Raw genomic sequence first — 23,332 nt, forward strand, 5'->3', positions numbered from 1 at the left:
GAGGGGAGAAATAACTCTTGTTTTCTAAAGAAAGTCAAAGTCAAGGAGGACAAATACAGACAAACTTGAGTGTTTGACTTGACTTGTTCATCTTTGCTCAGATGGAGAGAATGTGGTTTATGCACACCTTTAAAAGGATTTATATACTTTGTTAAAAACAAAACAAAATGAGTGACAAGTTAATCCTGCTAAGAGAGCTCTGTGATCATTTAAAAGCACAAGAAGAGAGACTCGTTTTCTGTTTGGATCCTTTTTTAAAAGACTAGTGATGAAGGAGAGATTGTGGTTTCCAAAAAAAATGCAGATCAGGAAAGAAAGTTTTGGGCTGGGCTCTTTCTCTCTCACTCTCTTTTTCCTTCTTTCTCTCCCTTCCTATGTGGTTTTGATGCACAGACCATAATCTAACCTTTTCTCGCTCTTTGGGCAAAGACAGGAATGTTTTCCTCTCCCTCTCTCTCTCTCTTTCCACGCACACCAGCCATTCAACACTGTTTTAGAAAGTTCTCAGAAGTATTTGTAATAATCTTGCAAAAAAGGAAAAATATAATCCATCAACAAGCCTGCACTTTAGTCTAATGTGGTCAAGTTAAGGCCTTTATCAGTTTGTTCAGCAGACATGTTGAACACAGACATTTCTAAATGGCTCATGCTGATAAAACAGTGGAAGTAGACAGGCCGTTTGGCATCTCTCCACTTAAAATGGAAATTTGACATGGTCTTTATTCAGAGATTGTAGAAAGGAGACAAAATGCTCCTAGAAACTTTACACTGTTTAAAAATGCATCTTTATGAATGAACCATCTGCTTTTGTTATCGCATTTTTGAATATTTCTTCCGTTTGGCTCTGCCTATTCCAGGCTGGTTGCCACTACCTTTGTGTAAACACACTTGAACCGTTAAAGTTTCTCCTAAAGCCCAGGAGGAAACCAAGTTATGGTTTTATAAAAGTGAGTGAACTCATTGTGTGGATGCCTGTTGTTTTGGCAGGCTCGCATACCGCTCCTCTGGCTGCTGGAAGGAGCAGCGCCTCCTAACATAAACCTGTGAGACAGCATCTGACAGATCTGCTCAGATATTGAACACATGACTATTTTAGGTCATCAGCAGGATGGCCTTGTATCTCACCCACCGTAAAAGCTCTGGTTAAACGAGGGTAGTAAAGTAAGCGGGGAGAGGATGACGTGTGTTGTTTTACGACTTGACGCTGGCTACTGTCTAACAAAAGTTCATCAAGCTTTGTTTATTTGCACAAAGAATAAAGATACATTTTATATACAAACGTGTTTGTTCTGGATGCTTTTAATAGCCAGACTGTTTATATAAGATGGACGGAGTCTCCATGACATCACCTGCAGGTTTCTGAAGAGCTGAGCTGAAGCTCCGTGGGCGTTTCCCACCACCGCCACCTTGGACGCATCACAAAGTACAAAAATGTGCAAAGAGGTGGAACTGAGGGTGAGGATGTGAGGGTGGGGGCAGATGATTAACACTGATCAAACTCTGAGTCAGTGTAGCCACAAGCTAACCAAAGCTAATGAGGGTTGGCGTGGGCTTTTAGCCTGAAAAACAATGTTGAGCAACTTTACCTTAGACATGAACACATAGACGCATCATTGGGCGCTGGAGAATGTAATAGCATTGCCACCATATTGTGTGGGTTCTTCACTCTCCAAATCCAACACGGAGTCAATGCAGGGTGGGAAACTGCATCCGTTTTTGTGCAGCCACAGTTGCAACAACTGCGCACTTTTGAAAACAGGTCATGTGGCATTACTATTGACTTTTCTAGCCTATTTGTTGGAATTCCATCCATCCATTTTCATCCGCTTATCTGGAGTTGGGTCGCGGGGGCAGTAGCCTAAGGCGAGAGGCCCAGACTTCCCTCTCCCCAGCCACTTGGGCCAGCTCCTCCAGGGGAATCCCAAGGCATTCCCTGGCCAGGTGAGAGACATAGTTCCTCCACCGTGTCCTGGGTCTACCTTTAGGTCTCCTCCCAGTTGGACGTGCCTGGAAAAACCTCACCTAACCCTAACCCCAACCCTAGAAATTCTGTCCATAAAGGTAATGAACGGAACCGGTGACAAAGGGCAGCCCTGGCGGAGTCCAACCCTCACCGGGAACAGGTCTGACTTACTACCGGCTATGCGGACCAAACTCACGCTCCTCTGGTAAAGGGACTGAATGGCCCTTAACAGAAAGCCACCCACCCCATACTCCTGGAGCGTCCCCCACAGGGTGCCCCTGGGGACACGGTCATAAGCCTTCTCCAAATCCACAAAACATATGTGGATTGGTTGGGCAAACTCCCATGCCCCCTCCATCACTCTTGCAATGGTATAGAGCTGGTCTCAGTTCCACGGCCAGGACGAAAACCACATTGCTCCTCCTCAATCTGAGATTCAACTATTGATCGGACCCTGAACTTGACCGATTAAACCTAAAATGTTTTTTTAACCAGGCTGTAAACATGTTTATTTCTTCTGAGGTGTTTGCATTTTTAACATGGGAGCAAATGAGAACTTTCTCCTTTCTGGATCCAGACTCTAGTGGATGAAGGGGGAACTGCATTTTTGTCTACATTGGCTTTACCTTTGGTAGGTAGAGTTTGCCCCTATAGGTGTCAACACACAGCAACTATCTCATATTGGCTCCTGAATTACAATGTCTCTTTCTGACTGATAACAAGTGGGTTTGTTCTGTTCTTCGTTGCAAGAATTTTGAGTTAGACACAGCCAACCTCCTCCTCGTCTGCATTTATTCCCCCATGACGGCACAGCAGTTCTTTTAGTCATCACTTAAAGGGCTCAGTATTTCTCAGTCAGCAGTGACACCAGCTCTATATTGGGACTGAGCTGAGACTTAAAACCTGGACTCTAATTTTGGATGTCTTCACAAGTAACGTTAAGAAGATCTTTCAAACTACAGACACCAGACATATTCTGCGAATAAAATCTTTTATTTTATCCTAATGTGAATTCCTCAGATTTTTCTTGAAAACAGACTGTGCAAAAGAGGAACTGATGGTTCTGATAGACTGTACAAACAAAGAGAACCGATGAGTAAAGTCCTTCTGGATTTGAGCTGTCTAGAATGAAACTCAACACTTGTCCATCTAAACCCTCTGTCTAATAGGGAGGCTGGTTCACACTCATTAGATGAGAGTGAGAAACATTTCTGTCTCCTATTTCTTTCTATGTCCTGCAGAGCTATTCTGATTTTTTTTTTCACAAATGCACATTAGCAGCCACATTCTTACCATACTGTATATTGTTCTCATCCAAGGCCTCAGGGTAATCAGACCACACCAGATGGGTGATTACTTATTCTCCCCTTCTCTGTGCTCATTCTGACTATCCACAACTGTTAGATCTGCATCACCAGCTGTGTGGTGAGCCTTAGCCTGACTGGGAAACTGTCACGGCCTTTTGATCAAACAGGAGTCTTCAGACGGGTTTGGCTTTAAGAATGCAGGTACCACAGAGCTGTGGGTTCCTGTGGTATTCCTCGCTGCTGAGAGACCGCTGTGACCCAGTCGCAGCTAACACAGGCGGAACGCAAAAAAAAAAAAAAGAACGGCTGCTCGGAACCACACTGGAATGTCTCGTCACCATAGTTTCTCAATTGAACTTCACATTATGGCTTCTCCTTAGCCAAGTTATGCTCAGTTTAAGGGGTGGAACCCGAAGACAAAATATGAATTCCTGCTTTGAAACTCCAGACGTTTCTTAACGTTACTTTTGTTGTCATTGGAAGATGCAATAAATTAAAAGAATCTAATCCAGGAAAATCCTGCATCTTCATCCTTCTTCTGTCACTGTTTCTTCTCTGTTTGACACAAGCAGGTAAAGCAGGAGGACAGAAGCTGGAAGTGCAGTTTTATAGCTGTTGGAATGGAGAAAAATTATTAGGCGGCCTCTGACTTTGGACCTCACAAGCTAGCTTCTTTCCTGGCTAGAGCACTCGGCCTTGCTTACAACAGAGAGGCCATATATGGACACATGTATGGAAGATTCTTCCTCTGTGTGCAAACACTGAATCGTGAAAGGCAAATACTGGAAGACAGCTATTCACACGATGTTGGACATCTGTGACTTGTGAGGTAAGATTAAGAGGGACCAAGTGGTCGTGTGGGGGGGAGGATTGTGAAATAGACAGTCAGCTTTTACTGATGAGTTCTGATCCCAGAAGGAGGAATTTCTCTGCTCCTTATCAGGATGTAGGAGGAGTTCAAGTTCTCTGTAAACAATCCTTCAATTCATTTCCTCTTTTTGACTCTCTTCGTTGTCTAACCCTAACCCTAAAATTATGTTTTCCCAAACTAAAGACAGAATTTTTTGCACTGACGACCTTCCTCTTGTCTCTTACTTCACGCTATAACAGGTTGAGTCTTCGGAGGATTTAATTTTACACCAGAACTGAAGTTTGGGATCCCACACGAGTGTGAAATGAGTTGTGACCCTCAACCACCCCCACACCAAACCCTGGCCCACCCACTCCTCTGTTGTTAGCATGCAGCATCAGATACGGGTGAGTGTGCTGCGTCCCATCTGAGGGGAAACACAAACAAACTGTCTGGAAGGAATGTCGTTGAAGCCACGGATGTTCCTCAAATAAGACTACTTCACATTCAGCTAGTTTCAGGAACCAAATCATATAGTTTCAAGAAATCTTTTCTGTAAATTGAAAATGATGTATTAGTCATTTTAGCACATTTCTTACTCTGTGATGAAGGAGAATGTTCTGATCTACTTATGCTAGACCTTACTGCAGCGTTTATTACCCCTGACCTTCACATTTTGCTTAAAGAAGTCAGTCACTTGTTATTTTTCAGTAAATGTGCTGTGTCATCTAATAGGAATGAATTCCTTTTGAGTCGTTTTCTGTGGATAGAAAAGCTCTGGCACTCCTGTTTCAGGAAGCAGAAGTTTGTCAGAGGATTGTGGGGCAGAAAACGTCAGAGTGACAAGTCGTACTGACTAACAGTCATTGTGTGCAAACACATCGCCTCTGATTGGCTAACACCAACACGACCCTCTGCTGCCTTCTTCACTCTTTTATCTTGGGTAGAAAATGTTGATGTTTTGTTTCCAAAAATAACACATGTTCCACCATCTTATGAAATTGCTAATGCTAATGTTAGCTTACACTTGCAGAGACACACTTTGCTCTCAACTTGTAGATAAATTAACTCAGCTTTATGCGCTTACGAGCTAAAGTGGGTGAGTCAACGTATGCAAATTTAAAAGTGTGACGTAGATCTGTGAGGCTTTTCTGAATTGATTGTTTTCCCGTAACTGATCATATTTTAAAGAAAAACAAGTTTAAACATTACTCAGGAAATCTCACCTGTAATATGCTGAGATACTGGTATGTGTATCAGGATCTGTGTTGGAGCAGTTTCAGTTCTGTCTTCTTCTACTTCCCATGCATATGGAGTACCACATGGTTCTGTTTTGGGGTCTACGCTGTTTCTGCTATTTTGGCTCCCTCTCCAGCAAATGCTGAGCACTTTTACCTATCCTATCTTTTTTACTTCTCCTTTAAAACCCTGTTGATTGCTCAGCTACAGACAATTAAAGTTGTTTAGATGATTAAAGTTGTTCTATTAAATCTGGATGGTTTTGATGTTTATGTTGGATCTGGTTTTCTGTTGTTTTGGATGTACTCCCAAGTATAGTACTATTGTGTTGCTCTCTGAAATGGAATTTGGGATTCATTCATTCATTCATTCATTCATCACATCTGGAATACTATTAAAGTTTGTTGTCCTCTTGTTGTTGGCCTTGGGCCACTTGCAGGTTATGCAGAAAGCTTGTGCTACACACTTGTCACTCTGCTGCTTTTCTCATTACATTGCCTGAAATCTGGTTTTTGTAAAAAAGTAGCTCAAAAATCTTCATTTGAGGCTTGATTTTAATTAATCATCTTTATTTAATGTTTTACTTCTAACTTGTTTCATCGTAAACCACTTTTTGATTATTACCTTGAAATAAACTTTGACTCACTTGACTTTATTACAATGCTTTTTGAAGTCAGTTGCAGAAAACCTTCTGATTCTAGCATATTTGTGTCTTTTTTTTTTTTTTTTTTTGCTTTATTATTACAGGCCTTTCCTGTCTAAGAGATGACAGCTCCTTTCATTTAACAGCAGCTTCTTGTACAGATTCTTGGAGCTAGAAGAAAGATACCCTTCTTCACTGCAGCACCTGCAGCTGCAGTATTTCTCCTCTAATCCTGAGGAATTTAAAATCAGGAATCCAGGTGAACATGATCCAATTTTATCAGCTCATACCTCATTCTGAGACCTTATGCACCAAACAGGGCATTTGATAGAAAACCTTCAGGTTGAAGGATGCATTTGAGTGATTTACAATGTTAGTGACAGATTCATCACCACACAAGACGAAGAGAGTCCAAATGTCATAACCCTTTCATAAGTATCCTTCTAGTAAAATCCTGTTTCTGTCTCCAAGCCTCATTTGTGGTTAAATGTCCCCTTGTGTTCACTCACAGCCACCAGCATGCATCAGTGGAACATTAAAACCATCGTCTGTGGGTCGCGAGTTGGGATTGGGTTACAGCTTGGGTTGCACCGTTCCTGTGGGCCCCCTCTCTGCTTTAGCTTAGCTAAATGGCCATTCCCCTGCATGGAGCTATCTAATCGCAGGGCCACCATCCCGACCAGCCAACAAGTTATCTCTATTTATAAATCTGGACGATGTCTGCAGAAATCTCGGGATAGTATTTGACAAGAAGAAGCCTGCCAGCTTTGTGCATCTCAGGGTTTCAGTGGCTCTGCACCCCAGCAGCGAAGGGAGCGTGCTGCTCTGAAAATGTCCTCACTGTTGTATCACTTGCTGTAACTCGCAGAGAGTAGACCTACCTACATTAGAATAGTGGAGATTCTCAAAATGCACCAGATGTTTAAAATCATTTCCTGGAAGATCTTGTCCTTTTGCATGATCTAAAATGCTTAAAGAGTAAAGTCTCTCCAATGGAGCAGCCTTTAGGTCATGAGTACAACTTTAATGTCTCTCCCAAAGGCCCAATTGCAAATTTCATTTCTTGGAACAACAGCCAAGAAAAGCTCACATCCACTCAGAGCTTCTGCTGACGAGAACCGGACGTTCCAAAAGCATAAAATAAGTCATCACTGTTGTCCTGGCAGGGGAAAGTGATAAAATCCCTCATAATAAAACTTTAAACGAGTTTTAAAGCATCCGTCTGTTCCCTCGTACATGCAGAGTTATGATTTTCAAGATTAATTTGACTTATTCTCTACCTGCCTTGTGACCTTTCACAAATATGTGACCTAACCATAAATATTTTATAGCTTCAGAGTCGCTGCCTTGTGTAAGTGATTTTATTTTATACTGTGTACTTTTTAACAACCTTGTTTATACGCATGGCTCTGCCATTAAAGCATTGCACAGTTTTAAAAGTAGTAATAGTGATTAGAGTGTGTGTGATGCACCGATCTCACGCAGTTGTCGACTCATCTGGAACCTGGTCATAACTTTGATGTGTCAGTTGTTTCTTACTTATTAAAAAACACACAGAAGTTCAAAAGAAGATCTCTTTGCAGCAGTTTGCTAAATGATTGGGACAAATGTCTTTATTTAGTGTGATCAGGATTTTACTCCTTCAGCCTTTGTGGATCAATCAATTCCCTTTTGTTATGGAAGTTTGATCGTATCAGTCTACAATTATAATCAGCCGATAACGGCATTAAAAAGGAATATAGGAAAATATCAGTACAGGCTGTCAGTCTTTTAATCACCCAACTTTGCAAAACACATATTATACATCAAACTCTTTGGCTACTTCTCCTCTTTCTCAAAATGTTACAGAATGACAGATCCGAGGTAAAGTTTTTGAGATACTTTAGTTTGTTTGGCACAACTTAGAAATTTCCTCTGTGTGTTGACCAACAATTAAAACAAAAACAAGAATCTTCACCTAAGGCTTGCTTTTGTTATCAAAATATCTTCATAAATGTTTTATCTCCAATAGACAGAATAATTAAAAATAACTAATACACACATTTAAGCATCACACTTAAGGAAAGTGTGATCTAGCTGCTGTTGGAGACTAAAGAAACATGGCACTTTTCCTGTTACTTAAATTGTAGTATATGTCATTTTACACACAAAATGTAAAAAAATATAAGCATGCATGATACATTTGTGATGTTATTCATTTAAACTTGTTTAATCTTTTCTTTTTTTATGAGAGAGGGAAACAGCATATATTGCTATTGGAAATGATAAGAGTCTACATTATTGGTGTATCTTTATTCCAGATATCAATTAAAAAAAGCCAATATTGAGCATCTCTACTTTATTTGTCTGTTAGGAACTTCATTTGCAGAAGAAAGTGCCAGCACAAGCCCATAAAAGCAAACTCCAAATAGACACATACAATTGATTCAAAGGAGTAGTAAAAAATTTGGCTCTTAGATTCATTTTCAACCAAAGATTTGTGTGTGTGTGTGTGTGTGTGTGTGTGTGTGTGTGTGTGTGTGTGTGTGTGTGTGTGTGTGTGTGTGTGTGTGTGTGTGTGTGTTTTCTTAAAGATGTGGTTTATTCAGTTGCAGTGATCTCTAGTGTAAATCAATGCCTTATGAGTCATAGGGGTTGTATGAACTAGTCGACTAGTCGACTTCACGGCTCTGTAGTGACTTTTTATGCCTGTCATCGACTAGTCGCTGTCACGTGATAATGACTGACAAGATGCAGTCCTCGGAAAAGACAGCAGGTAATGAGCCCCTGCGCATTGGGAGGCGGAGGCGACGCGCTGTGCCAGAGTGTCGGTACTGACACCGGCGGTAAAACAGGCATTTAACCAAACTGTGACCTTTTCCCTCTTGAAATTTTACCTTCCCCTCACCCCCATCCTAATCTTAACCAGTTTGCGCATGCAGAGCTCTGATCGTTGACGCGCTGCTCCAGACATCTGCGTCCTGAGCACTGCCAAATCAGGTGTCGCCACCTCAAAAACAAATTAAACACATGATCGTTCATGTCAGCTCATTTCCTTTAATGTTTTCTGTCTGTTATTTGTGCCTGATGCATTTCGCTGCTGCGGAGCGAGGCGCACCACCTCTGGTGACGCACCTCCAAAATTCCACTATTCCGCTCCGGCACAAACTCCGCAGCAATAACGGTCCTGATGTAGTCGGCCGGCGAGCAGCGGCACCCCACTGTTTTTGTGGTCGGTAGATCTTTTAGAACTGCAATTCATAAGGTGAATATATATGAACCCAGGTAGCAGTTTTTCTTTAGGATTGAGAGGAGATGCAGGAAGATAATAAACAGACAGGACAGAAAAATAGTCAAATAAAAACAAGTTTGTTTTTGTACCTGGTTGCAACAAACAAACACCATTGAAGGTAATCAGAAGTGAGGAACAGAAAATGAAATAATCCGTTTAATGTTTAGAGCAGCAGGAAAGGCTGCAGGCGCATCAGTGAGTTTGCGGCTGCTGCGCAGGGGGGGGGGGGGGGGGGGGGGGGGGCTGAAGTAGGATGCAGAAACTACCGTTGTTAAAAGAGATGTGTTAACTTAGAAAATGTGGGCGCAATTTTAATTGTCAAGAACTCCAGCGAACCTACCAACCCCCCCCACCCCCCCCCCCCCACCCCCCCGCAGCTTCAGGTGTATGGCATCATCAACGAGTAGTCGAACTCGACTCGATTTTCATTATTTGACTGTCGACTTCAAAAGAAATAAAGTCATGCAACCCCTAATGAGTCATGACTGGTGCAGAGGTGGGCTGAAAACAGCAGGATTGCTCATTATTATTAATGATGTGCACACACCTCGTTTCTGATTGGCTAACAGAACACATTCAGCCATGTTGCAAAATCACTATCACCAACACACTCTGCTTTTTGTCCTCGCTGCAAAAAAAATACTTTTAAGCCTTCCTTTGGGCAGTCAAAATGGGTGAGGCCTTGAATGCAAATTCACGGTGTGACATCACAGTGTGAGGATTTTCAAATCCTAGCATTTCACCATCTATTTTCTATCAGAAGCTAATGCAGCAAAGAGACGTATGAGGCTGTTTCATGTTCAGCCTACCTGAAAAACTCAGAGTGACCTATTATAATCAGAAATAATCTGTAAAAAATGTTTTTGTCAGTCAACCACACCTTTAAGGTCAAGTTGTCTGTTCCAGAAATTTTGAATTGGATTCTGAAGGTTAACCAGTTGTACATTCAGTGATTAAATTAGACAAAAAGAGCCGATTCCAGCATCATTTAGCAGCTGGAAGAAATCATGGGGATAACTTTTTGCTACTACCTCTCCAAATTCTGGCTCAAGATCTGGAAAATGTACAGAATTAAAATCATTTTTAATATTTGCTCATGTTGCATAGCTGTCTTCTCATCTTGAACTGGATGGATTCCAACAGTCAATCAGTGTTAGATGTTCTTCCAGTGAAAGAAGTTTCTGGAAGTTTCATCAAAAACCGTCCAATGTCATTATCCAGAGCACATTTATTTGAGCTTAAGAAGCACATTTTTTCCCCAACAAAATTACATGTTTATATCTTTTTATTTTTCACATCAAGAGCAAAGAAAATGAAACTCCTTCTGGGTGTGCGGTGGCTTCCCTAGATGCTCCAAGCTTTAAATATTGAGTGAGTTTGTGCTTTTCTCATAACACGCATGATAAAGTCACATGAAAGAAGTCCAAACTGTATGGCCTATTTCCTTTTGCTCTCTCTCACTCAGTGTGAAAGCATGTGTAATTTTCCAGTTAAGTGGGAGTTGGAACGCAGCAACTTTTCAGTATTCTTTGGATTTCAGTCAAACGGAGCCAGGAATGTTTGTAACTGTGCTGATGTGCTGAGGGGAAACATAATAGGGCTTATTTTCAGTCCTAAAGTGCCAAATTTAATTCAGTGAGTTCTTTAAATGTTCAAATAAAACATGGTCATCAAACATGTTAAATTGCAAATGAAGACAAACCAGAGTTTTTGCTCCAATGATTAAAAGTATATAAAGGTAAATAAGTCCAAAAGGACATTTTTTAGATTATATAAAAAACTTTTTTAAAGTCAATCTTCACAAATTCTTCAAGATCATAAAATGCAAATCTGTGGTACTTAAACCAATTTTAATTCAAGTGTCACATAATTTGTTTAACTGAATTCTGAGAAAGAGAGAAGTGTGTAAAACATGAACCCCATTCAGGACAGATTTTCTTCATTGTCAAATACATTTGTAGACATTGATCACACAGATTGGTGATAAATTATAGAAATGTTTTCGTTGCTGTCAATCAACCCCCCCCCCCCCCCCAAAAAAAAAACATATATCTGAATTAGCAGGAGTAACAGGGTGATTCCTCCTGAGTGAAGTCTAAAGATTTTATCCTCAAATCAAGTCTTCAACAATAATCCATAGAACTGATCTGAGCCTGAGCAAGACACAGATTATTTTAAGAGGCATATCTAATGTCGTTAGACCCCGAACACTTGGCACGGAGTCAGAGTTCTCAATTACAGACCAAGGCAGGTGCACGAAGGAGAAGGCAACTCTAAAAATATCCTCCAGGATCTTCGTGCAGACTGGAAGACACTTAGGGTGTCTTCGGTCTTTCTTCAGAGCTCCTTTAAAATGTTAAATGAGTCAAACAATTCTTGTTTTAAAGCAAACTCTGAATCAAGACAACTTATTTGAATAACACACTATTTGTGATCCTTTCATATTTAGTGAATGCAGACATGAGAACTCTCTCTGGGTTGTTTGTGAAGTTGTTAACATTTCATAAATATTGAGCAGATTAAAGACTCGGAGGCTCTAATTGAGGTTGAAGCCCACGCTGTCAGGATGCTGAGCCTCCACAGCATCCTGACAGATCAGATGTCCTCAGTTGGGTTGAGGATGGGATGCCTGAGGCATTATCAGGTAAACAGCTGGCTGTTTTAAAGCCCCCAAAGGGCTGAGAACACAATGACATGGAGTTGTCTTCAGACAAAGGAAATATAATCACACAGGTGGATGCAAAATGATAAAAGGTTGGTACAGGACAACTTTCTGGTTCTTTCCTTTTAAGGGAAATGTTTTTTTAATAACATAAAAACAGACTCTTAAACAAAAATAAATGTTGCAACAAATGAAAGTGAATAAATCAGGTGCATCTTTGCTTAAAACACATCTGAAGATTGTGTTAATCTGGTGAAATCTGCGCTATGAGGCTACATCACCTTTGGGTTCTCCACAGGAACCACGCCCACTTGTCACTCCCCATATAAAGGCGTTTCAAAAGTCAAATGTTCAGGAGCCACAAATCACAGAGCACTTCCTTTAACACGTGCCTCCTCCCAAAAAGTATTGGATGTCCAAAGGAATCCTGTGTCCCCCCTTCTTGAAAGTACATATTTGACAGGACAGTTCCAGGCAGAGCCCTCAGTCCAGCGCAGCCTTCAGTCAGGCACAGACTCTCCTCTCCTCACTCTCCTTTTGGACGTTTAGTTGGTGCTGCCAAACAGCAACAAGCAGCCATGGATGCCATCAAGAAGAAGATGCAGATGCTCAAGCTCGACAAGGAGAATGCCTTGGACAGAGCTGAGCAGGCCGAGTCAGACAAGAAAGCAGCAGAGGACAAAAGCAAACAGGTCGGATGACTTTTTCATTGTCTCTCTTTGAAGGAGTGGTCGTTTAGTTTTAGACGGATTGCCACCCACGTGAATGCGGATTTATCATTTTCGTGGATAATCCCAGTTAAGGATAGTAAAAAAAAAGTTTAAATTGTAGAAATGTCATTATCAGAACATGTGTTTAGAATGCATTCTTTAATATTTGTTATAATTTCTTTGCATGCATGTGTAGTTAGAGGACGAAATAAGAGAATTGGAAAAGAAAATACGCGTTACAGAAGACGAAAGAGATAGACTTTTTGAGGAGTTCCAGACTGCTGAGGAAAAACTGTTGGCTGCTGAGGAGACCGCCACCAAGGTATCTGACCCTGCTGAGCTCTCCTAACTTTTCCCCTCTCTCTGTCCTGTCCTGTCCTGTCTTCTGTCCTGTCCCTTGTGCGTCTTTACGCGCCCGTGTGCGCACACGCAACTCCATCTCTCCGCTGATCACCTCTCTGAAACTGCTCATCACCTGAAAAAAAAACCAATAACAATACCCAGCTTGAAGACGATTTGGTGGCTCTGCAGAAGAAGCTGAAGGGAACAGAGGATGAGCTGGACAAGTACTCTGAGGCTCTTAAAGACGCCCAGGAGAAACTTGAGCTTGCTGAGAAGAAAGCCACCGATGTAAGTAAGAAAGGGAGTTACAGTGGCACCATCCTTTCACCACGCTGTTTCACATCTTCATTCTTTCATTTGTGAAAAAAAACAACGACAGTTCAACACATTTTATCTGTTTTCTCCCAAAAATGCAAGTTTTTGCTGATGTGCGTGCGTTTGGCATCACATAAATCAACTCAAAATATATACATTTATGTTGTTACCCATAACTGTTGAGCTGTCGTTGGATGTTTGGCACACAGTCACATTTGAATTCAGTCCAAAGAAAGAAATAATTACCTGATTATGAATGGAAAAGGCTCTCAAACCTTTAATCTAGGTTCCCCACATGGCTTGTTTCCACTAATAACCTTCTTGTGGAATGCCTGGAAGCTAAATATGCCTTCGCAGGATCATTTTCAGCCTGCAGCCTAACGTGCAGACTTCCCAAGCGCTCCCAGAGTCCGCGCTTAGATAAATATAGCCCACTGCTTTATATGGTCAAGATAGAGCTCACAGCTGCGCTCTTTTGCGCACCGCACAGGAAAAACATACTTTCCACTCAAAACCTCCCAGGCACAATTCTAATTTTAAAAACATCCCCAGATTTTTTTTATTAAAATAAACGTACTTTTGTTACTCTTAAGTTTTTAACCTCAATTAAAAGACAAATATCGGTGATTTGGCCTTTTTAGAGCTGACAAAAACAATACAAGCTCCTGACAAATGCATGACTTCACGACTAAAGTGCCTTTAATCCAATGCCAGAACCAGACTGACGGTCAAGTGTGAGCAGACAGAGACGGCAGGGGTAAATCGGGTTGTAGCGAAGCTCTAAAGGTAAAACAACTTGTAATAATCCTTTAATAGGATTCCGTAAAGGAAGCCAGGCCAAAGACTGTCATAGTGTCGGGGCTTTCAACTTGTTTCTATTGGTGGTGACATTATTTTGGAAATAATTTTTATTCAAGATTATTCAACCTAACATTTACCCCAAAAATTGACTATAAAAATCTAATAAATATTTAGGTTTTTGCCTAGTTTATGTTATTCTACAGAGTGCTAAAAACGTTCACGTTCAAAGCAAATAATCTGCTCCTACCGGATTTAATGAAGACCAGAAAACAAGGAATATTCTCGTAACCCCAAGAGTACCGCTCATGTTTGACCAGCAGAGGGCGCCATCGCTCCTTTTGTTTCCACAGACTTCATCATTTCTAATCAGACTTTATGATTATAATATAAACACATTTACTTTTGCCCAAGTTTGATTTTTGCCTCATTTTATTCCATTTTAGTGCAAATTCTGGTGAATTCTCCATCACAAAAAACACGTTTTAATTGTGCGTGCGGTGAAGTCAGCGGTACTTCCTGGACCAAAAAAAAGCCGTGCGCATCAGAGAGATCACGCTCCGTCAAATCTGACTTGCAGCAACATCACGGACGTCATCGCGCCTTTTCACAGCGTTTTTTTCTTCTTCACTGAAATTGGCAGCCGCTCATAGTTTAGTTCCTCCTTTCTATAGAATAATAGTAAATTATGGCTGGAGTTACATCGCTGGACGCGGTAAAACGAAGGATCAAAACCTTACAAGGGCAGGCAGACGTTGCTGAAGAGAGAGCCGAGAGATTACAGAAGGACCTGCTTGTTCAGAGGAAAGCCAGGGAGCATGTAAGCGCGTTTATCTCACACGCACCTGCAAATCATTTTATTCTCATAAATTGTTTCCTGCGTGAGAGCAGATTAAATAGTTTCAGAAGATTTAAACAACTTTACTTCTTTTGAATAATTTGGAATGACCATATTTACATCATTTTAGAGATTTTGATCTAAATGGTCTATATATAATTGCGTTTGCATCTCTTTAGATGCATCTGCATCAGTAAAATGTGACTTTATTGCAAATGTATTCCAAAAGCAAAAAAAAAAAAAACGTTTTTCTTCGTTTTACTGAAACACCAGGAAGTAAAGAGCTAAACTGTGGCAACGTTTGTTGCAGCAGCCTGCAGCGTCATCTTGTGCTTGTCTACTTGCCCATATATGGATAGCAGGTTCAAGAGAGTGAAACACAGCGGCAGTTTATCGTTTTTGCGCGCAATAGGACCCGCGGCTGTCAGGAGTTTGTAGTTGTGCTTATATAAAGGGAGATGTTTCCTTTTGACACGAGCTGCTGCACCTTGTTCCTGCCCTGACCTCTTTAACAAGAGCTGCAGGGGAAATGGTTGTTTTTAAAGGTTTGTGCGTTTCAAGAACTGCTTTTATACTAGCTGAGTAAACCGCAGAAAGCAGAAGTTGCAGCAACAAAAACACAGATCTGCATGTGTGCCTGGCCCTTTAACCTGAGTCTGGTTAATGCTCTCTCAGAGGGGGGCACTAATTAGACAAAGTCCTGGAAATCATTAATATACTATTCAGTGTGGAGCACATTCACACAAACCTGCTGGGAGGCTTTTCCCCCACAGGTGGCACACAGAAACACTTAGGATCATGCTAATACGCTCCCACCAGGATTAAATGAGGCTGAGGAGCCTCGTTCTAATTGATAAATGAATAAATCCACCACCTGCTTTTCTTTGGGTTGATGTAGGTTTGTAGTAGAGTGATTAGTGTGTCGTAAGCGTAGATTTGTGAAATTGTTTTTTCTCTTTTTTGCCCCTTAGGCTGAGGGTGATGTGGCTTCCCTTAACAGACGTATCCAGCTGGTTGAGGAGGAGTTGGATCGTGCTCAGGAGCGTCTGGCCACAGCTCTGACCAAGCTGGAGGAGGCTGAGAAGGCTGCTGATGAGAGCGAGAGGTGTGGTTCTTATTTTTGGGCTAGACACACCCAGAAACTCTGGCAATGAGAACTTTGTGTCATTTTGAATTTTAAAAGAGGTTGATCAGTAATCTTGAACTTAGGGTCTGCTAACTCAAAAGTCATTCCCACCATCTCTTCTACATGTGGTTTCTATAGAGCCCCACAAGTGTTTTGCATTTTGCAATAAAATAATAAACTGTATTGTTAAATACAAGAAGATTACATGTTCCTGTGCAGAAATATGCGGGGCTGTATTATCAACAGAAACCTTTTTCGGGTTCAAACAATGGGCCACATTTTACTAGCTTTGCTAGCTCATTCACCACCATCCAGTTGAATGTTTCTTGGAAAGAATGCAAAGTTTATTGCATTTCCCAAAATTTCACCGCAGCCCTGTTGTTTCCATTTCCCAGAGGCATGAAGGTCATTGAGAACAGAGCCATGAAGGATGAGGAGAAGATGGAGATCCAGGAGATCCAGCTGAAAGAGGCCAAACACATCGCTGAGGAGGCTGACCGCAAATATGAGGAGGCCAGTTTCGTTTTATTTATTATTATTATTTTTGCCATGTGAGGATTTCTTTGACGTTTGCTGTTGTGCTGCAAACCTTCAGGTGGCTCGTAAACTGGTTATCATTGAGGGTGACCTGGAACGTACAGAGGAGCGTGCCGAGCTCTCAGAAGGGTGAGATGTTTCACCGTAACGCTCACGACAGTCTGCTCTAACACCTGCATGGACGTCGGAATATTTTAAAAAAACAGTTAAATTGCTCATACACAAACTGTAGGTCTCACGTTTGTTTGCACTGTGTTCATATTGTCTGTGCTGATTATTTGCATGCTCACTGTGGTTTGAATGAATGGGTCTGGCTGCCACACCCACTAACAGGCATGCACGAAAAATGGAGGAGGAGCTAAAGGTTTTGGAGCAAATGATGAAATCACTATATTCCTCAGTCACACAGGTACAATAACTCAAAACTCATCTAGATCTCAGTCCTGCTGTCTGCTTTTACATTTGTTTGTGATTGTTTCTTTTCCGACTTTTGCTCTGAGTAGATTTGAGTGTTTAATTCATAACATGGCTGGGGAATGAACAAGAACCACTCACAAGAAAAGCATGATATTCAGATTTTTTTTTTTTTTTGAAAACTCACATTCCTACTCTGTTGGGACACAGTTGTGTGTGTTTTTAATCTCCTACTTGTTTAATCCCCATAGTTCATATTTATTTTTCCTTGTTTTTCCCTCTGATTCGTCCCATCTGTCCTGTTTTGTATCCTCCTGCTTCGGTTTCCTCCCCACTTTGCATCCTTGGCATTTTTACCTCCTCGTTTAAAACACCAGCAAATGCTCTGAGCTTGAGGAAGAGTTGAAAACTGTGACCAACAACCTGAAGTCACTGGAGGCCCAGGCCGAGAAGGTAAGCCTGACGCCCCGGGCCCATGCATGCTGTTATGAAACCATTACAATCGATGTGACCGGGAACGGAGGAGCCCAGAGAGTCAGAAGTCTTTGATTCGTTTACGTCTTTAAAAGCTGCTCATCTACCGTGATTCTGGATTATTTGGCTCGTAATTCTAACCTTTTTTTTGTTTTTGCCCCACAGTACTCACAGAAGGAAGACAAGTATGAGGAGGAGATCAAGGTCCTCACCGACAAGCTGAAGGAGGTACGCTGGTTCTGGGTGTAGATTTGGAGGTTGTGTCAGAGTTCTAGTGTTGGACCAGATCTGTCTCTGTGACACAGGCTGAGACTCGTGCTGAGTTCGCTGAGAGATCAGTAGCCAAGCTTGAGAAGACCATTGATGACTTGGAAGGTAAGACTGTTTCCTTTTTGACACTTTGTGGTTTTAGGGCTGGCGTTTCGGTAAGTCCAGTAGGGAGGAGTGTTGTGGATGTTTACAGGAAGTCGTTGCTAAGGTGGATTTAGGGGTGAAGCTGTTCCGGGTGTAAGAAGCACCCGGTGTCTAAATGTTCCCTCTCTCACTTCACTTGTTTTCAACTTTTCTGTTTTCTTCTCTCTGTCCCTGCAATGGTTTGGATGTTCCTCCTTCCACCTCGTTGCCACGTCTTCCTACTTTGCTCTCCTTCCACCACACCCCCTCTCCCCCCACCTCCTTTACTTCCGGCACCGCCATTAGATGAGTTGTATTCCCAGAAACTGAAGTACAAGGCCATCAGCGAGGAGCTGGACCACGCCCTCAACGACATGACTTCCATGTAATTCTCAACTCTCTGCACCTGCCTGTCCTCCCCCCTTACACTCCTGAACCGCCCCCACCCCCAGCTCCCCCGTCACCACCCATCAGCTGTCTATTTCTGTACCCGTTAGAGATGTTGCATCCATCTGTTTTATATTCTCATGACGGCACACTTTCCTGTCTTAAAATGGAAAATGTGGCTCTTTTTTGTGCAATTTAATTCTGCATGAGATCGTTTTGTGTTGTAATCTGGATACTAAACCCAGTCATGTTTCTGGACACTGTAAACAGGACCTGATGCATGAAGAAGAAGCATGCATGGGTTGTGTTTTATTGTTGTGATCTCATGCATTTTTAAAGACTTGTAAATTCTTTCTGCTACTTTTCCACAAAGTTGATTGAAACTGTATCAATCAGATATTTCAGTGGCTGATCTACTCCCCTACTAATTTGGTCTACTTCTGTTCAGAAGAAAGGCCTCCTGTTCTGTCATGAGAACCCTCTTTATTCTGTTGGTACGCCGGCTGAATGTGCGTTGTCTCATAATTCAGCATCACTGTGGCTCAGCTCCCAGTTTTGCTAAATGAAACATCACCCTTCCACATTTCTGATTCTGTGGAGGCGTTACGGACACCTGTCTGTCACTACGGTCCCCCGAAGGACGAGCCCAGATGCCTAGTTTGGTTTTGCGTGTGTTGGTTCTGCACAATGCTTTTTCACCACTGAAGTGCGCTGGTGTGACGACTGATTCTGTTATGTTGTGGCGGGTGTTGTCGTCTAGGTCCCACGCCGACCCCCCCCCGGTTCACTGTGCTTCTTCTCTTCCACACAGATAAATTGTTTACACCTCGTCAGAGACGCCTCCCACCGCCCGAGCAGAACCCGTCTGCTCTCCCCAGCCTTCTCCCCATCTTCCCTTTCCTCCCTGTCTTTGCTTTTCTTCTCTCCTCATGTTTCCATGTCGGCTGCATCCACTCACTTGTACAGAATCCTAGAGTCTTACTGCGTTGTGTAAAAATAAGAATAAAAGTTCTTCCTTCTATTTTATCTGTATCTCTTTACTCTTTGTAAAGTCATGTTTTCCTCCTTCATCTTGCCAATCCATTAGCTTCATCCTGACACGGTGTGGATGTCTGGATTTCAGTCGTTACGTAGTTTTCCATCATTTGTCGTTCTTTTGAAGCCGGGGTATTAGAAATATCTCTGCAGCGCTGCTAAGAATCAAAACTTGCAGCAACGTCAGGTGTCTGACTGAAAACTGAGCCAAGTATTTATTTGAGACTGGGGGATGCAAGCACTTCTCCACATTGGGTCTTTTGAAAGAGGTCAAGAGGTTTGAGAGAGAGCGTTGGTGAGAATAGCTGCAAAATAAATGTCAGAAAAAGAGAGAGAAATTCAGTGGAATGCAGAACAGCATGTAAAATGTGTGGAGTCTCATTTAGTGCTGGCAGAGTTGGATGGAGATTAAACGGGCTTTGTAACACACATCGTTGTTCTTATATTTGAATAAATGCACAATGACAGCATCTGAGTCTGTTTTATTAAAGTCTTTGCCCTGAATAAAGAAGCAGGACTGACCTGAGACTGTTGGATTTTTTAATTTGTTAAATATAATAACTGTTATTTAGTTAGATGGTAGAGTATTTGGGCACAGCGCAGAGACGTTTTCATTTTTCACATTCAGATTCAGAAAACTTTATTTGTTCCCGAGGAGCAGCACAACAGAATACAAGTTATAAAGGTCGCATCGCATAAATGCTATACAACTTTGATAAGACTACCAAGAGAAATTATAGAGAATTTATTTGAGTTTTGATGATCAAATGTCTCTGTTGTTGTTTTTATAGTTGAAATAATTTCTGCATTTTTTTTTGTTCAATAATCTCACAGCTAATAAGTCCTAATTTTGTCTAAAATTTCAAGCTAATTCCCTATAAAATGCTTTAAATTTATTTAATTAGAATTGCTTAAATGTTTGCCCAAATTAACCAAAAGATCTTTTTTTAAACAAGCGGTGCTCCATAAACATTTAGTGACAACCTGATTAGTTGGAATGAATTCATCAAATGTTTTAGATGTTCCTCTTGGCGGTGCAGAAAATATGAAAACTCATGATAGAAGGGATCATGTGGGGTACTGCTTAGCTCACCGTGATCAGAGAGAGGTTTGCTTTGGAGATACTGGGAGTGGAAATGTGAGTTTATAGATATTTGTCCAACTTGCAAAGTCCAAATTCATGCACACACTTTTTTAAAGGTGAGGCTAAGGATAACAACTCTGAGTGCACCAGTTCACTAATCTAAGGGAACACATTCTTACAACTTCAAATTAATATTTTAACATCTAACCCTGCAGGGCTCTGTATAAACTCTATAAATGTGCAGCTTTTGTTGCAGATCAGCATGGTGACCTGCCATTCTACCAATGTGTTGATCCTTGTTGTGTTTTTCTAGTTAAAAATTAACTGACCTGAGCATTGTGGCCACTTCTAATATGAACTAACCTACTGACTCTCCCATGTCTGCAGGTGTGAGTTAAACTTGTCTTTGTTTGATGTTCTAACAGAGAAACTGTCACATGCTAAAGAAGAAAACCTTGATATGCACCAGATGCTGGACCAGACTCTAATGGAACTGAATAACTTGTGAAAGCACAGCCCTCTGCACACACACACTCACACCAACACACACTGTGGTTTTTTTTTTTTTTTGGCTTTTTGTATTTGCACCTTGCTTACTGTAAACTCTTCTTCATACACCTTGCCAATGGTTGTGAAAATAAATAAATAAAACAGCCAGATGATGATGTAATTGCACAGTCCCTTCAGTGGAACTCAGAGAGCCAAGCTAAGAAGAAGAGAAGCTTAACCATTCCCTTTGATGCAGCATAAATTAAGAGACTTATCTTTTTGCAGGGACAGTTTTTATGTCTTTTATTACAAATGTATTTTTGGCACATCACCTGAATCGTTAGATGTTTTTTTTACATCTGCAATAAAGCTGATTTAGTAAGATCCATTGATTGTGTACATACCAGAGGATAAAGTGGAAATGTTTTGCACTTTGCAAAACTTGTTACCATGCATGATGCAAATGGTTTCTTTTTTTGTTTGTTTTATTAAACCCTCACAAGTGTAAGTATGCACAGGTCACCGTGCCTGTTTGTACGTATACTGGTGCTACTGTTTTGTTAAATCTGTTTTGCATTGCAGTAAATGGAATTTTAAAATCACATCTTCTCTTACAGCATTTCAAACTGGTTGTGCGTTGTTTTAAAGTAAACATTTCAAGTGTTCAGTATATCTAAATTGTACAATTTATGAGTTAAAATAAAAGTACATTTTGAAAGTTTTCTAACTTTGTTTGGTGGTTCATGTTCAGCCATATACGTTTGCTATTCCAAAAGACTTTTGTCTTTATCTGTCTGATAAATGGAAGACTGTTGCAGTTTGGAGCCTGAGGTGTGTAATAATTTAGTTCTTGTTCTGCTTGCTGACCTTCAGCTTGATCTTTAGCTGGGAGCAAAATGGAGTTGTTCACTGCAGCTCATTCGGGACTACTGGAGAACACATGGATCTTAGTGAATGTAGGCTACTTCTTTTAAAACTTTTAATCAAAAAACATTAAAATTTTTATTAAAGTAATGAAACAGCTTCAAATGATTTGAATGTATTAATATGTAATATGTGTAGAATGAGCAACATGTTTGGGTTCTGATGCAAAAGAATTGGTGGAATTCACGTGTGGAACCATCATCAATTTGTAAGGATTAATCTTATTTCTGCTGCATAAAATTTGTATTTTAAGTTGCTTTATGAACTTTTTTTCACCACTTAACAACTTAAACACACCATTTCTGCCTTGTCTCTGTGATTTTCCTACTTCTGGATCTCAGTCTTGAACTCAAGTCTCCTCACGCTTAGAATGCTGTAACTCTCTTTTCACTGGTGGGTCAGAAGGCCTGTGCTCAGCTTCAGACCAAATCAACAAAGTACACTAACATTACTCTGCTTCTCCTCCAGCTTCACTGGCTGCCAGTTAACTTCAGGGTTCATCCTGGTTCTGGTTTTTAGGGCTTTACATGGACAAGCACCATCATACCTTGGTGATCTTCTCAGTCCCTACACCCCCAGCAGATTTGGTCCAGTGATCAAAGCCTACTGGTTGTGCAGCGCACCAGGCTAAAGGCCAAAGGTGACAGATAATTTGCTGCTGTGGTTCCCAGACTCTGGAACTCTCTCCCCCTGAGCCTGAGATCAGTGGACTCAGTGGTCTCCTTTGAAAAACAGCTGAAAATGCACCTGTTCAGGCTTTGGTGTGACCTTCTCTTTATTCTTCCTCACTACCTTATCTTCATGCTGCTGTTTCTACCAAGTGTGTCTTCCTTCATAGTTTTTGTCCAAATGTTTCCTTTTCCCCCCAGTTTTTTTTATTACGACATTGTTCTTAAATAGTTTTTTGTTTGTTTGTTTTTGACTGGCAAATGGCCTGTATTAGTACAGCACCTTCTTGGGGTTCTACAACCCCCGAGGCGCTTCACAGCACAATCCGTCACATTCACATGAACACACTGGTGAGGATGAGCTATGATGTAGCCACAGATTCCCTGGGGCACAGAGGCAAGGCCTGCTGAACACTGGTGCCACCGGTTCTTCCAACCACCACCGACCACCAGGCAAGGCGGGTTAACACTCCCACTGTCCGAATGGGTGAATCTGCGAGGAAAGCTGAACATTGAGCAGGATTGATGGTTTATCCCTTGAGGTCCATGTGGCAGGGGTGAGGAGGTAGCACCACCTCACCCCTGCCACATGGACCTCAAGGGATAAACCATCAATGACACAACAGTGCCTTGTGATTTTTATCTTGATTGGCACTTTAATTCTTCTTCTTCTTCTTCTTCTTCTTCTTCTTCTTCTTCTTCTTCTTCTTCTTCTTCTTCTTCTTCTTCTGATATTCCTTAAAGTCACAGGACTGGTATGGTTTATTTATTTAAATTTATTTTGTTTCACTTATTTATTTAGGAATTTAGTATTTTGGTTGTGTTTAAGACCGGTCGGTCTACACTCAACTCCAGTAGGTGGC

General features: G+C 41.3%; 1 protein-coding gene and 1 long non-coding RNA gene across 7 annotated transcripts; both read left to right on the top strand.

Annotated features, from left to right (window-relative positions):
• Window positions 1-3,897: 3,897 nt before the first annotated feature.
• LOC139069656 (uncharacterized) lies at window positions 3,898-6,261 on the top strand. Its single transcript, XR_011520346.1, has 3 exons — window positions 3,898-4,099; window positions 4,381-4,527; window positions 6,107-6,261. It is a non-coding gene; the product is annotated as an uncharacterized lncRNA (long non-coding RNA).
• Window positions 6,262-11,300: 5,039 nt separating this feature from the next.
• Window positions 11,301-21,604, top strand: tpm1 (tropomyosin 1 (alpha)). 6 transcript variants are annotated; one of them, XM_015964470.3, is made up of 10 exons: window positions 11,301-12,627; window positions 12,842-12,967; window positions 13,150-13,275; window positions 15,910-16,043; window positions 16,460-16,577; window positions 16,660-16,730; window positions 17,393-17,468; window positions 17,655-17,717; window positions 17,795-17,864; window positions 20,814-21,604. In XM_015964470.3, exons 1-10 carry the CDS (start codon window positions 12,514-12,516, stop codon window positions 20,894-20,896), a joined length of 981 nt encoding a protein of 326 aa, XP_015819956.1. In that variant the 5' UTR covers window positions 11,301-12,513; the 3' UTR covers window positions 20,897-21,604. The 6 variants fall into 6 exon arrangements, with proteins under 6 accessions (XP_015819956.1, XP_015819951.1, XP_054589058.1 ...); XM_015964465.3 differs by lacking the exons at window positions 13,150-13,275; window positions 20,814-21,604 and adding exons at window positions 18,189-18,267; window positions 19,081-19,290; XM_054733083.2 differs by lacking the exons at window positions 12,842-12,967; window positions 20,814-21,604 and adding exons at window positions 18,189-18,267; window positions 19,081-19,290.
• Window positions 21,605-23,332: the final 1,728 nt, after the last annotated feature.

This window comes from Nothobranchius furzeri, chromosome 4 (assembly GCF_043380555.1).
Source record: "Nothobranchius furzeri strain GRZ-AD chromosome 4, NfurGRZ-RIMD1, whole genome shotgun sequence".
NCBI classification, from domain to species: Eukaryota; Metazoa; Chordata; class Actinopteri; order Cyprinodontiformes; family Nothobranchiidae; genus Nothobranchius; species Nothobranchius furzeri.

Bases quoted from the DNA above. Each gene is read 5' to 3' on its own strand.
- tpm1 (XM_015964470.3), top strand. From the start codon at position 12,514: ATGGATGCCATCAAGAAGAAGATGCAGATGCTCAAGCTCGACAAGGAG. The intron at 17,718-17,794 runs GTACGCTGGTTC...TCTGTGACACAG, and splicing joins TCACCGACAAGCTGAAGGAG to GCTGAGACTCGTGCTGAGTT. The intron at 17,865-20,813 runs GTAAGACTGTTT...ATGTTCTAACAG, and splicing joins GACCATTGATGACTTGGAAG to AGAAACTGTCACATGCTAAA.